This window comes from Epinephelus lanceolatus, chromosome 1, assembly GCF_041903045.1.
Source record: "Epinephelus lanceolatus isolate andai-2023 chromosome 1, ASM4190304v1, whole genome shotgun sequence".
NCBI classification, from domain to species: domain Eukaryota; kingdom Metazoa; phylum Chordata; class Actinopteri; order Perciformes; family Serranidae; genus Epinephelus; species Epinephelus lanceolatus.
In genome coordinates, this window is record NC_135734.1 from 6,767,754 (window position 1) to 6,783,251 (window position 15,498).

A 15,498-nucleotide genomic window follows, 5' to 3' on the forward strand; every position below is an offset into this window, starting at 1 on the left:
ATCCGGGTTACGGGTCGGGCTGCGAGTCGTGTTTCAACGGGTCGGACCGGGTTGCGGTACTAATTGGCCTGATGCGCGGGTTTGCGGTTCGGGTGTGGGTTTGTACGTCGCCGGGTCGGGTCGGGGCGGATCTTGAAAACTGGACCTGTGCAGGACTCTGGTGTTCAGTCTGGGTGATTTTGATTGTCTCTGCTGCTAAACAATTTACATGGATCAACTGTCAGAGTTTTTATTATTTACACTGTGGTATCTATCTCTGTAATATCTCTGGCTATACCTTCATCAGTTAGGTATTTACTTTGCTGACAGAGGTCATGTTTGAGTGACAGAGATGTTTATTCATGTGTTTATTAGACTGAAAGAGCTCTGAAAGAGGAACATATCAAACTTGCCACTAACACACAGTGGGTGAAAGAAACAACACTGATGCAATGCAGTCTAATGGAATACTCTAGTACCGCTGTACTATTTTAGTACCGGTATACCGTGCAACACTAACCCAGACTTTAACAAGTCCAAATCAGCCAGAAAGTAATTCTTGCTTTGTACAAAAAACAAAAGCTCATTCGTTTTCATACATTTAAAAATGTAAAAAAAAAAAAAAAAAAGATGATTTGTTTTCTGGCATTTCAGAAACAGAATTGTTTCTTTTGTTCGTATTTGTTTAGAAATAAAACAGTACATTTAATATTTTATAAGAAGCACCTTTTTTATATGCTACTAGGAACACATGTTAGAAGATGGGCCACTCAGTTCTAGCTCCATCATAGTTCAAAATAAAAAAATATCATACTTTAACATGTTCGTTTTAATAAATAAATGAATTTAAATAACATACAATTAAAAATTTGATATATTAAGGAAATTTCTCTGGCATTTCTACTTTTTTTCTGTATCGAAAACATACCAAATCGTGACACTACTGTGAATTTTGTGAACCCTTACACCCCTCGTGCCCAAGTGTTTTTTAATACTAACAATGTAGATGATCATGAAGCTAACGCTGGCTGTTTACAGAACGTTATTGTATGTTATTGTACAGTATGTAATCATTATAGTTATCGTTTCTGGTTTGGGCAGCCCTAAAATCATTACTGTCCCTCAGAGAAAGTCTCTGTGTGTGTTTCCTTGTTTCTCACCTGAGTCCCGGGACACAATAATCTCATGTGCTGGCCCATCCCCGCCCTCTCCCCAGGACCTAATCTCCAACACAACATAGCCATTGTCTTTTGGCAGCGGCAGGCTCACTGAGGTCTTGGCCTTGTCCAGAACCTTCAGTGCTGTTTGGCCCTCATGTTTGTACAGGACCTAAAACAGAGACAGCAGGTGGAAAGTTTAGTTCAGACCTCAATATTAAAACATAAAAGCCATTTTTTTACAGCTTAATAACATCCTACTCAGAATACACAGTGTTAGTGATGGAAGTGTTTGTTGATTTTAGTGTTTTATATACTGCAGTGTCATTGTGTTATAATCAAAGGACCATTGTTACAGTGGTTATCTTTTGATGTTATGTTTTTCTCATGCATAAGCAGTTAAAAGGCTTGTAAACATGATCTTTGATTTCATTATGGAGCCTTTTTATTGCTTCTCATATCTCACACGCAGGAGATTATACCTATCGTGATCTGACATTTCAAAAGCAAAACCTCAGCCAGCAGTACGTGCAATCATGCCATACTACACAAGGGTCATTATTATTTAGCCTCTAAACACGATCATCATTTTGCCTTAACATCAACATTTGTGTGAACACACTTAATCCTCAAAAGCTTGGGCTACATCTAGCCCTAAGAAAAACGCAACACACCAAATCTTTAATGTGATTTGTCCTGTTTTTGATGAATCTGTCCTGCTGCTTGTCTTTTAGTGATATTCAAGTCATCATAAGAACATAATAAGCCAAAAAGTAAGTATTACAAATCACTCAATGCTGAGTATTAAAGCAAAGCAGCCATGGTTAGATAGTTGAATGGGCTTATTGCTTATTGTGCCAGGGACCCAAAGTGTCAGGGGGCCCCTGGCCTTTACCTGCCAAATGTCAGATTGAAATTTAAATAAAATGTGAAAACAAAAACAAAAACAAAAAAAACAAGACAGAAACAGCATCTGAACAGTTTGCTACTCCCTGTGTAAATAATGATTTTTACATTAAGTCTTGGATGATACTGACTTACATGATTTATTGTTCCAAGATTTTAAAAGATGAAACTGTAAGAATAATTTGGCGAACAAGTCTCAAGTCATGTTTCAAGAGATGTTAAGTGCTTTCTCAGGTCCCTATTTTTGTTGCTGCAGCGAGTTCAGGTTTTCATTGCCTTGAACCAAACTTTAGTAAACTGCTCTCAGATACCCTTTTCCACCACCTTTTCCACCAAATTAACGCTGGTTCTTGAACCATTTCCGTTAGGGATTCTTGAAACCAGTCAACGGAAGCTTTTGCATAATGCACGATGGAAGCAAACAGTGGCACCAAAACAGAGGCGGTCCTGGCTAGTTTTTATGCCCTGGGCAAACTATCCCTCGCCGTTTTAGCCACCTAAACAAATCAATATCAGTGTGTGTGTATTTTCACTACTTTACCTTTCTGTCGGACAGCCCATTTTGACAGGGACGCCCTTAAAAGGCATCATCTCCCCATCTATACTCTAATCAAAGCCACCAGACTCTATTAAGAAAAACACTAATTTTAGCTCACTGACCACAGGAGCTGCTGGTCTACCCCTACTTTGATGAGTTAGGCAGTTTGTGTTATTGTGTGAAACACCAAAGTCACACAATAACACAAACTAACTAACTGATTGAGGCAGTGGAAGACCAAAAGCTTCTGTGTTCAGCAATGTTAAACCACTGTTTTTCTCAATAGAGTCTGGCTTTAAAAACAAAACAAAACACACAATATAATGGCTTTTTTTCCTGGTGAAAATCGTTGTCTAATGGAGCGGTTAAGCAGTGAAAATACTATGACTATTGTAATTTACCATCTATTAGTACACCCAGTAAAGTACACCCATAAATACACCCATAAATACACTCTCTTTAGCGTGCCAGTTCACATGCAGACAAACACATATAAGCACACTGTTGGTCAGACAACACTCACTTTGTAGCCCAGTACGGCCGACTCATTGTGCATGGCTTTCACATGATCCCACCTCACTGTTACCCATGAGCCATCAGTCTTCCATGACACATTGCCTGGACGACGATTAGGAGCTAGAATGGAAAAACAGACAGGTTTTAAAAAATGAAAACTGACTCCTGCCTAACAGGAGCAAAAGAAAAAAATCAAATTCTGTGTGTGTGTGTGTGTGTGTGTGTGTGCGCGCGCGTGTGTGTGTGTGTGTGTGAGAGAGAGAGAGAGAGAGATGGATGAAAAATAGTATCAAAGAGTCAAAGAGTATCAAAAAAGAAAAGACAAAAGGACAAACATAGAAATAGTTTTTCCATTAGGTTATCTGACCTTGGTCTTGGGAACTTTATGATGTAAAATTCAGGATATCTTACCCTCTGCTGCTTTTAAAAATTCTATTTCATATTTTGTCTCTCACTAATCCCTAAACTAGAGTGGCACTTTAAGATTAAAATCTCTACACCATAAAATGGTTAATATAATGTGTACATTACAAATGAAAACAAAATACAGTGCACTTTGCAGAGATTACAATACATTGCAAGAATACTTCTCTACTAGCAAATGTAAAATATAAATATTTTAATTCTAGGACGAAATTTTGTTTTAAATGCTTCTCTCACACACTTCCATTGTCTATTCATCTTTTATGTATCACTAATGCATTTACCAAAAGTTTGCTTTTTTAAATGTATATTATTTATGCATTTATATTTCATGTATGTCAATATAGTGTATGTTTGTCTACATGTATTGATTTATGTCCACTGTACAAGGTTTGAGCAGGCTATTTTAAATGGGTATATTATGTAATAGCATTAATATTACATAAAAACACACACACATGTTAGAATCATTTAGTACAGAGCTTTGTGGGGTCTGTTTTGACAGGTCTGTGTGTGTCCATGCTGATGTGTTTCCAGGCAGAGGAGTGAACTGAAACAGAATCATGTTTAATCCTCCAGTTGGTTACATTTACAGCCAGAGGCCGAGGAAGTGCTAAGTGCCTTCCCTCCTTCCTGAGTACTGAGAGGACCCACTGGCTGCTCCAGCTGAGAGGGATAATCCATTTCTGCCAGGAGGAGAGGTGGAGGTGAGACTGCATGGGTCATTTAACCTCCGTGTATGAAGTCATAGGATCTTTTAGACAGGAGCCTGAGGGCCTGAGGACCTGACTCCTGTGTGTGTGTGTGTGTGTGTGTGTGTCTGTGTGTGTCTGTGTGTATTTGTGCAACTGTATCTGTGGATATGGAAGTTAGATAATGACAAAACTGTTGCAAGTCAAAAACTGAGAGTGACACAGAATAGTGAATGTTGCATAGTGATTGATTGAGAAAAGAATCAGTGTTTTAAGCCTCTGAGAAGAATTGTGTTGTAGATTTAACTGACTTAAGCTTGTGCTTCAAAGCTTAGTGCTTTTTAGAGCTAAATAAAGATGCTGTTGCGTCTTACGTACACTTTCAAAGCCGTTGTTCAGTTCAGTTTGGTCTGAGTGAAGGAAAAAATGAAGATATATTGCATTCTTAACAGATGAGGATCAGCAGATGGATTTAAAGGTGGTTTAGCTTTTGAATTTGAGCTAAAATTACAGATCTACAGTCATAAAATCCAGTTGGATTCTGGTTGTTTGGTCCAAGTTGATTGACAACTTTCACAAACACACCAGATTCTGTGTGAACATATTCAAGGTGTGAAAGCACCCTTATCAAACTGATGTGACAGCCAGATGTGAGCATTTCCTGTTGGATATTTGTTCTCTTGCTCTCACTGAGTATGTTTACATGCACACTAATATTCCACTATTATTTTTAATTTGATGTGGATCATGTAAACAGCATATTCCGTTTGGATATTCTGAATAAGGCCTTTTTCTGAATTAGCATTTTCTGATAAAGACAACCAACTCGCCACCAGTTTGCTGTAGGCTAAATAGAGTTGCATGTCCAAAAGAAAAACCCACATTTCTGGTTGGAAGGGGAAACTCACCTAATTTTAAATATTATTAAAGACTTGGATATCAACAGGGTTTTGTATATGTGCAAATATCATAGCACCAACCATTTCAAGAAGCTGGCTGAAGGAATGAAAGAGGGAGGCTGTGTTCACATGGTTGAACAAGGCTGCCACTGGTAGCAAAAATCTTACTTTGATGCAAAGAAGCATGACAAACAGCTTCAGCTGTTCCACTGTTCCATATTTTGGCGTAATAATCGTCATGTTAAGGCACGTTAAAAGGAGTATGCAAGGCTGCATGTAAACGAGTATATTAGTGGAATATTCAGTTTCATCAGCGATGTAAACAGCTTAGTAGGAAAATTATCTTTTTCAGGGCAAAAAACTGGATTGTTTTGAGCCTGCACGCATAGCCACTGTTGCTTAAGACTGATTTTCAACTAAAAGGCAAACAAAATAATTGTTAACAAACTATATATATATATATATATATATATATATATATATATATATATGGTTTCTGATAATTTTCCATATATGTCACTGTGTTTGTATGTGTGGGTGCTGTGGCCATACGTGGTTTCCTGGTGGTGACGGTGGTGCGTGGCGAGGGCGGCCCGGTGCCTGCACTGTTGTATGCCAGCACAGCAACATGGTATCGAGTACTGGGTCTAAGTCCAGACACTCGGGCTGTTGTTTCCAGTCCAGCTGTCCGCACTCTGTCTGCTGCTGCTTCCCGCTCATGCTGCCGCCAGTACCTGATCTGAGGATGCACATTATGCAAAACAAAAAAACATGTACAAACCAAACCTGAAACATTGCATATGAACCTTACAGTAGCAGATGTACTAAATATATCAATATCTTTTTCTGTTTGCATTCTGTGTGTTTGTGCTTCTAGTGGTTACCTAATGAGGTCATCCATCTTCATCAATAAGGGAAAATGAAACTGATTATCTAACTTCACCAACAAACAATCAATGTGTTGGGCATGCTGACTTTGGGCATCTCTGCATTAATAAAGTGATTCATTTGTTATGATCTCAAGCATTAAAAGAATCAAAGTTGATAACCTGAACTGTGGCAGCTTGTAGGACTGAGATTAGCTCATAATATGATTAGAACTTTAACAGCAGGTCAGAGGTAAATAAACTGGACCCATATACCAGCACAACCTTGTCATTGAGACCAAAGTTTGATATTGTTTTTCCTTTGCCACACTGTAACTTTAGATTGAAGGATAAACTCTAAACAAAAACAGAGGCAGGTCCAGCTGAAAGCCACAGGACAAAATACATCTGATTTCACGATAAAGGGAGCAAACATTTCCTGGATAATCAAGTGTGACAATTTGTGCTTTCCAATCTTCTGTTTTTTATTATCGAATGTCAAATATTCACAACAAGAAAAATATTCCATTTTTTTAAACGTGCTTTGCTGTTTAACAAGATGCTGCTATAAGAGCAGACTGATTTAGCTGAACTATATTCGCGCTGTAAATTAAAACACATGTCCTCTAAAGACTACATTTCTCTGTATGTAAAAAAAAATGTGTCTATGCATGACTTCAACAGGTCATTCTTCGCCCCTTTAAATTTTTACTGTATCACTTTTTCTTTCCTATATTTGATAGACAATAAAAATCTACTGTGATGGATCAGCCAACCATCCAGATGTGTGCTTAAGCAGCTCATCACCTCATATCCTCTGAGGATGCCATTGGCGCTGAGCTGCTGGACGGGCTCCCATGAAACCTGGATCTCAAAAGCAGTCAGTGCCGTGGCGTTGATGTTTGATGGTCCTACTGTTGGCTCTGTAAGGAGTCAAGGAAAGGTCAGGGGGTCACAATATCCAACACACTTCATGACATACACTGTGTCTTGATATATTGGGATCAGAGGTATAAAGTGTTCATTTTACGATCAGTGAAATTCAAACTGTAAATGAGCTGCCTGTGGTCCCTTTACTAAAGGCTGTGGCTGCTCTCTAGTGGTGATAGCAAATACTGCAGTTAGAGACAGTGGCTGGCTGTTTTCACACCTTTCATTACAAATTTTTCACAGTTTACCTTACTGCCAGCCGTCTTTCACTGTACACTGTTGAGTATATGGTTTCTTTATGTGTCTCCACCTACTTCACTCCACTTAGAATATATATCTCTAACAGAAATAACACCAGGTTGGATCTTCAGTCTATTGCATACCAATCTGAGGTCTCAGCATGTTGATGTACCTAATATTCCTGCAGACCAACTGAGCAGAAGGTAGGTAAAAAACCTAATATTGCTATAGTGATGTCAGAAAACTGCTCAGCACTTTAACAGTTCTGTTCTGTGCTCATTTCAGAATCTTAAAACCAGGCCTGGATCCAAACTTCCACACTCACATGATGTTTAGTAAGCTGAAAACTGTGTGAGATTTTTTAGTAGGTCTGGAACCTTGATATGAAACCAGCAGTATGTCGTTTGCTTTCTGTCACAGGTGAAATAGTACACAATGCAAACACTGGACATTATGCCGACCCATGTTGTAATGCAGTAGTGATGACAATATTCTTAACAGACAATGGCAGCAACCAAGAAGCTTAAATATTAAATATAAATAAATAATAAATATAAGAAAGGCATAATCATTATTACTGTTATCCATTGAAAGTTTGTATTGATATACTACATACATACACATATTAGGGTTGTAAGGGTATGAGATTTTTATGGTATGCTAACCGTCTCAGAAAATATGGCGGTTTCACAATATCAGGAATTTACAGAATGTATCTTATTGTCAGTTAGAATGATCCTTAAAGGAATGAAAACAGAAGGCTATTTTTGGTGGAACAAACATTTGATTACTACAACTGAAACTTGAAACCATTTTGTTAATGGAAGTATGTGTAAAAAATCTCCCCTCAGAAAATTACTAAAATAAAGGGGATATTCAACGTCCAGTTGCATTTTTTTTTTCTTCAATATCGTAGATAAGCAAATGTACCCGGTTTGATAACCGTCAACTTATATGTCACAGTATACCTTGAAACCGGTATATTGCTGCAACTGAACACACACACTCACATATAGATTGATACTAATATTTAATAAATTAACCATTAAATTACACACATGTTAGATGATACATGTAAACAATCAGTAACTTTGTCACATGTGACCGTTGGACTAGTTGCTTCCCTTTTACAGTAATTGGCATGGCAGCAGGAAGTGATGTGGTAATTAAAGCTAAGTGCGTCCGAAAAGATACAGTACATACTACTTTTTTTGTACAAAAGTATGTTGAGCAGCACATATTAGGTATGTAGTGCAGAGTGTGCGATTTCAGACCAGCGAGGAGAGTGTGGATACCTGACCTGACCGAGCCCGGTATGGAAAGATATTTACAAATAATGTTTGGGTTTGGGTCGGGTTGAAGTTGACGTCTGACAGACCTACCGTCTGAGTTGAACTACTTCTTGTTAAGCGCTGGGGTTTGTTATTTGCGTGACAACAAATGAATGCAACACAGAGGCTATTTCAGGAGGTAAATATTAATGAGAGTTAAGGTTAGCTAGTAGCCTGGTTCCAGACCATAGACCCCGCCCACTCAACTGAGTAGGCTTGCATCTCTGGTCTGGCATACTTCAATGAATTTGCGATTTATCTCGTCCAAACGATGGATGGACCAATGAACGCCGGGGGTGGGGGCGGGTCTAGCGATTAGCCAATCAGCGCCACGCTGATGTAAAGCTATACACCGGTGGGTAACTGGTGAGGATAGCAACAATGGCGACTGCTACAGATCCTACAGACCACATTAACGATGCTATCGAGGTATTTCGCCACTCCTCGCGTTAATGGAGGACCAAATTAAGGAAGCTGCTAAACTGGATTTAACAGCGATGCAGCTGGGTGTGCACGACGACAGAGACATTTTAAACGGGCAATGCTCGCTTGTTTTCGGCACCCCCGAGGCATGGATACTAATGACGTCAGATTCTGGGTGAGTCGTTGATCTCTACTGATTGGTTAGGGAAAAAAAATCAAATTCCCCCCCCCCTTGTAAATCGCCTTCAATGGAGGCCATGTCAGACTGAAGGTTCTGTGGAATGGAGGATGTCAAACAAAATATATCACCTAACGTTACCCAAAGCTCGGTGTACTTCACAGGAATAGAATAAGAGTTCCATTGAAATCAACATAGTAGGATGGTCAGAGCAATGGCCATTTTTATGTGTGCTGTTGCCATTGCAACCTTTATAGCTAACTTCGGTAAAAAAAAAAAAAAAAACAACACTTTTGGCAAGCCACCAACTCACTATGGAGAGGTTTTGTAGTAATAACCAAACCAGCAATGGAGTTGTAATGTTATGTTTTCAAATTAGCATTAGTTACTTTTGACTATTGCTTCCCTTGTCCCTCAGTTGCCATTAATTTTATGTTTGTTGAAACATGATGTAACATTCAGGTCCGGCTTGGTTACAACTCTCTCTCTGGCTCTGCTCTAATATACAGCCCGAGCAACACTCTACAGTGTAGGTTTGTCCAACAGGCAGCTTGTTATTTTAATTATCTTCAATGAAATTCTGTTTTAATGAAGTGCCCTTAAATTCTCCTCTTGACAATCACCCAATGCTAGATTAGATGAAGTCCATCTCACAGTGTTCAGTCTCTGTAATCAACAACACGCTTACTGAAAGTATTTTAAATTCTCATCCAGTTAGTATATTATTTTGGAAGCGAGAGTTACAGGATTTCAGTGAGGAGCCAGATGTTATTGAAGATGTTCCCAATCCTTGTCTCTGTCATCTTCACGAGGATGCAGATATTTACAAAAGAGAGTGCTATTTTCCTGAACCTCTGAATTACATTCCTGAATTACACTTGGTGTATGGCATCAATCTGTGTAAATAATCAGCTGAACACAGTAAATCTGGAATGTATGACAGAAAGGCTGATCAACACTCAACTTGTTACAGTAGAGGCCTGGTATTTCTCATCAGGGAGCATTTAAAACTTCACATCACAGAGGAACTGAAAAAATAGACTGTTGTCAAGAACAATAATCAACTTGTGATCTACTCTATTTTTGTTTCACACCTTTGCCAGAGGCCTTTTTTTTATGGACCTCCCTACATGTCATTATATTTGTATTGCCTGTCCTTCTCTGTGATGTATGTTTTCTTTCTGTTTAACAAAAGAAAAAAACACAACAGTGAGACGTGGTAAAAACTGGTTTAGCTCACCTTCCTCTGCAGAGTAGACCACAGCGATCTGACTGAACGGACCTTCTCCTCTGCGGTTGTAAGCTTTGATCTTCACCTCGAAGGGACTATACGGCGTCAGGCTGTCATTGTAGTAAACATAACGCGATGACTCCACGTGAGGAATACGTAACACTGTCCAAGATGATGAGTCTTTCTTCCTGAATGCCAGGATGTAGCCAAAGCCATCTCCATTCTGGTACTCTCTGGCCATGGGCTGGAAGGTTCAGCAGAGCATTAACATGTGAACCTCTACAAAGAAAAATAGACCCAATTCCAATGTTCTAAGAGACATCTGACACAACCTTCCTGTGTATGTGTGTGCACGCACTCACAGCTGTCCACTGCAACATCAGTAGGCTGAGTAGGCTAATTATAGGTTTACAGTCTGTATTAAAACAACAGTCAGGTGCCCATGTGACACTGAAACAGGTTTTTGCTTGCTGTAGACAGTCCTTCTGTTCCTGCTGATCATGTGGATCTCCTCAAAAGTTAAAGTCTTTGTAGTTCAAAATTCCCTCTTTGTATTACTATCCTTCCACTGCAGCTCAACAAGAAATCACAGACTGGGGAAACTTTGAGAAGGAATTTCAAGCTAAAAACATTTTGGATGATATCAGCTTGATTAGACTAGTTCAGACTTTAGAAGCCTTTTAGAAGCATTTATGATTTTTATAACTGTAATATATCTTTACTCCAGATTTGACTTGGAACTTGAGTGCAAAGAAAAATACTTAATTGTGACTTGGAATATACTATGTACAAAAAGAGCACACACACACACACACACACACACACACACACACACAAACTTCTCTAAGTGCAGCGCTCACCGTCCAGGTAACGATGAGTTCGTTGCGGTCTCCTCCTCCTCCTCCAAGACCACTGGGGGCCACTGTAGGAGCTGAGGGCCAAATATATAAACACAAGATGTGTATCAGTGAAAAGCAGCACAAGTGAAAAAATCACTGTCTGAACAACAGATTCTGCTTTTAAATATTACAGTGCTACAGTGCTCCCTCACCCACAAACCAAATCCTTATTGGGAAATGTGAAAGAACACACACTCTGTTTTCATCTTACATCAGTATTTGTTTAGAACATCTGGCAGACAGACATGTATTAACAGAAAGGACGTAATAACACTTGAATGTACAGTGCCCTCCAAAAGTATTGGAACAGTGAGTCCAATTTGTTTACTTTTGTTGTAGACTGAAAACATTTGGGTTTGACATCAAAAGATGAATATGAGACAAGAGATCAACATTTCAGCTTTTATTTCCAGGTATTTACATCTGGATCTGATTAACAACTTAGAAGATAGCATTATTTGTAATGGAACACAAAATTTTTAGGTGAGCAAAAGTATTGGGACATATAAACTTAAAATAGATTAAAGTGAATGAGACTTAATATTTAGTTGCAAATCCTTTGCTTTCAATAACTGCATCAAGCCTGTGACCCATTGACATCACCAAACTTTTGCATTCTTCTTTTGTGATGCTTTTCCAGGCTTTCACCGCAGCCTCTTTCAGCTGTTGTTTGTTTTGGGGGGTTACTCCCTTCAGTCTCCTCTTCAGCAGGTAAAATGCATGCTCTATTGGGTTTAAGTCTGGAGACTGACTTGGCCAGTCTAAAACCTTCCACTTCTTGCCCCTGATGAATTCCTTTGTTGTTTTGGCAGTGTGTTTTGAGTCGTTATCTTGCTGCATGATGAAGGATCTCCCAATCAGTTTGGTTGTATCTTTCTTTAAATTAGCAGACAAAATGTTTCTGTAGACTTCTGAGTTCATTTTGCTGCTGCCATCATGTGTTACATCATCAATGAAGATGAAAGAGCCCGTCCCAGAAGAAGCCATGCAAGCCCAAGCCATGACATTACCTCCACCGTGTTTCACAGATGAGCTTGTATGTTTGGGATAATGAGCAGATCCTTTCTTTCTCCAAACTTTCACCTTTCCATCACTTTGGAAAAAGTTAATCTTTGTCTCATCAGTCCATAAAACTTTCTCCCAGAATATTTGAGGCTCATCTCTGTATCTTTTGTCAAATTCCAGCCTGGCCTTCCTATTCTTCTTGCTAATGAGTGGTTTGCATCTTCTGGTGTAGCCTCTGTACTTTTGTTCATGAAGTCTTCTGCGAACAGTAGATTGTGATACCTTCACTCCTGCCCTCTGGAGGTTGTTGCTGATGTCACTAACAGTTGTTTTAGGGTCTTTCTTGACAGCTCTCACAATGTTTCTGTCATCAACTGCTGATGTTTTCCTTGGTCTACCTGTTCGACGTCTGTTGCTTAGTACACCAGTGGTTTCTTTCTTCTTCAGGACATTCCAAATGGTTGTACTGGCTATGGCCAATGTTTGTGCAATGGCTCTGATTGATTGTCCATCTTCTCTCAGATTCACAATTGCTTCTCTTTCACCCATAGACAGCTCTCAGTTTTCATGTTGGTTCCACCTCTAAATGCAGTCTGCACAGGCAAAACCTATCGTACCCAATCTGAAACTGAGCTCAGACATTCAGTGCTATTTATTGTTTGAATAATCAATGTAATTGGGAGACACCTGGGCAACAAAACACACCTGTCAGTCACATGTTCCAATACTTTAGCTCTCATGAAAAATGGGTGGGTTCAAACAAAAGTTGCTATCTTCTAAGTTGTGTATCAGATCCAGATGTAAATACCTGGAAATGAAAGCTGAAATGTTGATCTCTTGTCCCATATTCATCTTTTGATGTCAAACCCAAATATTTTCAGTCTACAAGAAAAATAAAGGAATTGGCCTCACTGTTCCAATACTTTTGGAGGGCACTGTATGGCCCGCTGCTGATCTCTGCTTGATCTCTAACAGCTCATTAGCTACATTAGCCACTACTAGCACAACACACCTAAATCTCTCAACAAAATGTCAGAGTTGAAATGCATTTTGGGTAATTATGCTCAAAGTTTTGACAAGGAAAAAGAATGTGTTGCTTCAAATAAGATACATCTGGTTCCTCTGCATTGATTTTAATGTTAGAGGAGTGTCATGCATGAGGTCAGGCAGGTATGACGAATAAAACTACTCATTGCAGCAGCGATGCAAATTACCAGAATCCCACTGACCCAGAGCAGCGTCTGGAAGTCTGTCTGAGGTAAGTTGTTGTATAACCTACTGCATGATATTTTAGTGTATTGTTTCCTTTTAGTGAAAAGCTCTAAGAGAATCTGACTTCCCTCTGTAAACATTTGCATAGTGTATGTGTCTTGCATTTTGTTGTGAAAGCTAAGAACAGAGGGAGTGGATCTGGTATGGAAACCATTTGAAAGACAGTTCAAAAAATACACTGACGTGCAAATTAATTGCACAAAATAATGCCACCAGCATGTAAAGGCCTGTATGCCAATAATCTACCTGTTGCAATGACTAGAAGAAAGAACAACCATATTTTCCCAGAAGAAGAATGCACTGCCACATTTTATGTGTATTTTAATCATTATTGATGTTTAGCAGTTTGAATGGCAATTTGTCTTTGAACTGACTCTAATCAACTTCAGAATAAACTCTTGTGATTATTCATCCTTTAGGAAGCTACTGTACATCTGCTACATCATTGCTCCTGAGCTGCTTTTACATGTGTGTCTTTTCAAGCTGTACACTGTTTTTTATACAGTAAGTTCGTGTATCCAGACTATGAAGGCGTGGTAAAAGAGTGGGCAGACTTAGGTTAAATGTAAAGTGACTGCCATTGGTTTGCAAGTAGTGCTGGATGCAACATGTGGCCCCTTACCTGCTTGCTGTGTGCGGATGGTATGTGAGGGCATGCTGGGCTCTCCGCTGCCCAGAATGTTGCTGGCGATGACCTGGAATTCATAATCCATCCAGGGCATCAGTCCCATCACACGAGCCGACTCTGCATTCCCCTCGATGTTCACCGGATCTAGTGTACAGTAAGGAGACGTGTTTATTCACATAGAAAGAGATGCAAAGCATCAATATTTAATCTCAATCTATCTATATCTTTTTAATCCATTAATGTGACAAAATGTCCAAAATAAATTCCCACATCTCAAAAAGACATTTTTCAAACTTAATTAGGCAGACTTCTTAGTGGTCACATTTGAAAAGCTGTGACCACTAAATGTTTTGTTTGAATACTGTAAAAAAAAAAAAAACACTAACAAGATTGGAAATTGATCAGTTTCAGTTAATCACAAGATTGTATCAGTTCTACACACTCACACACACACACACACCTGTTCTCATCTTCTTCCACTCTGATGACAGCAGTGATCGGCCCATGATGACATATTTGCCGATCGGACTGTGGTTATCGTAGCCACGACTCCACCTGAGCTCCACCGACGTCTCAGCGACATTCTTTACCAATAAACCTCCAGGAGGTCCCGGGGGGCCTGGACAGAACATAAAACCATTTGACTGATTAAATGAAAGGATTCATATCACAGTGTGTATCTGTTTACTAAGTAAAAGGAGTGTGATCAGAACTCTGTGAGTCAGATGTCCACATGACTAACAGTCAGCAGTCAGCACATTTCTGCAGACAGCTGACAGCAGTAGAGACAGTGGTACAGTCCACACAGGCTGTATGTTACTTAGGGTTGGGACTCGTTAGGATTTTAACGGTTCCGATTCCTTACCAATTCCTTCTTAACGGTCCGATTCCTTACCAATTCCTTCTTAACGGTCCGATTCCTTACCGATTCCTTCTTAACGGTCCGATTCCTTACCGATTCCTACATTATATTCATTATACTTGCTATACTTAAACAAGTATATAATAAACACAAATGCAATCATACAAATACAAAAAACTTTATTCTAACTGTTGCACAGTACAATTAGATGAAAATACACATTTGTGTGTGGTGTGTATTTCAGATTAAGAGCTTGAATCATCTCCCTGAGAATACATAACAACAAAAAGTGATTCTCTGATTTCTACAGTAACACTATTACCTCAAATTAACCACAGCAATGTAATAAAAAATACTTATATGCATTCATGCTTGGGCACTGTTATTTACGTGACAACACCTGAACAGAACACACACACACATTGGCTGTTTGTTTCTACCGCTCCCCTCGCTGGAAGCCTCGGACCTCCCGCCACCCGCTCCCGTCTCAAACACGAGGTCTCCCCCTTCACGGAGCACCCAC

General features: G+C 39.3%; 1 protein-coding gene across 1 annotated transcript in view; it reads right to left on the reverse strand.

The window, feature by feature from the left end:
* The window catches only part of cntn2 (contactin 2), a 118,941-nt gene that overhangs the window by 11,916 nt on the left and 91,527 nt on the right, over positions 1-15,498 (reverse strand). Inside the window, exons 15-22 of the mRNA XM_033626682.2 lie at positions 14,574-14,732; positions 14,108-14,257; positions 11,170-11,240; positions 10,319-10,553; positions 6,784-6,899; positions 5,663-5,849; positions 3,104-3,216; positions 1,140-1,308 (exon numbers count right to left, since the gene is read on the reverse strand). Coding sequence (XP_033482573.1) covers positions 1,140-1,308; positions 3,104-3,216; positions 5,663-5,849; positions 6,784-6,899; positions 10,319-10,553; positions 11,170-11,240; positions 14,108-14,257; positions 14,574-14,732 — 1,200 coding nt within the window. The remainder of the gene's footprint in view (positions 1-1,139; positions 1,309-3,103; positions 3,217-5,662; positions 5,850-6,783; positions 6,900-10,318; positions 10,554-11,169; positions 11,241-14,107; positions 14,258-14,573; positions 14,733-15,498) is intronic.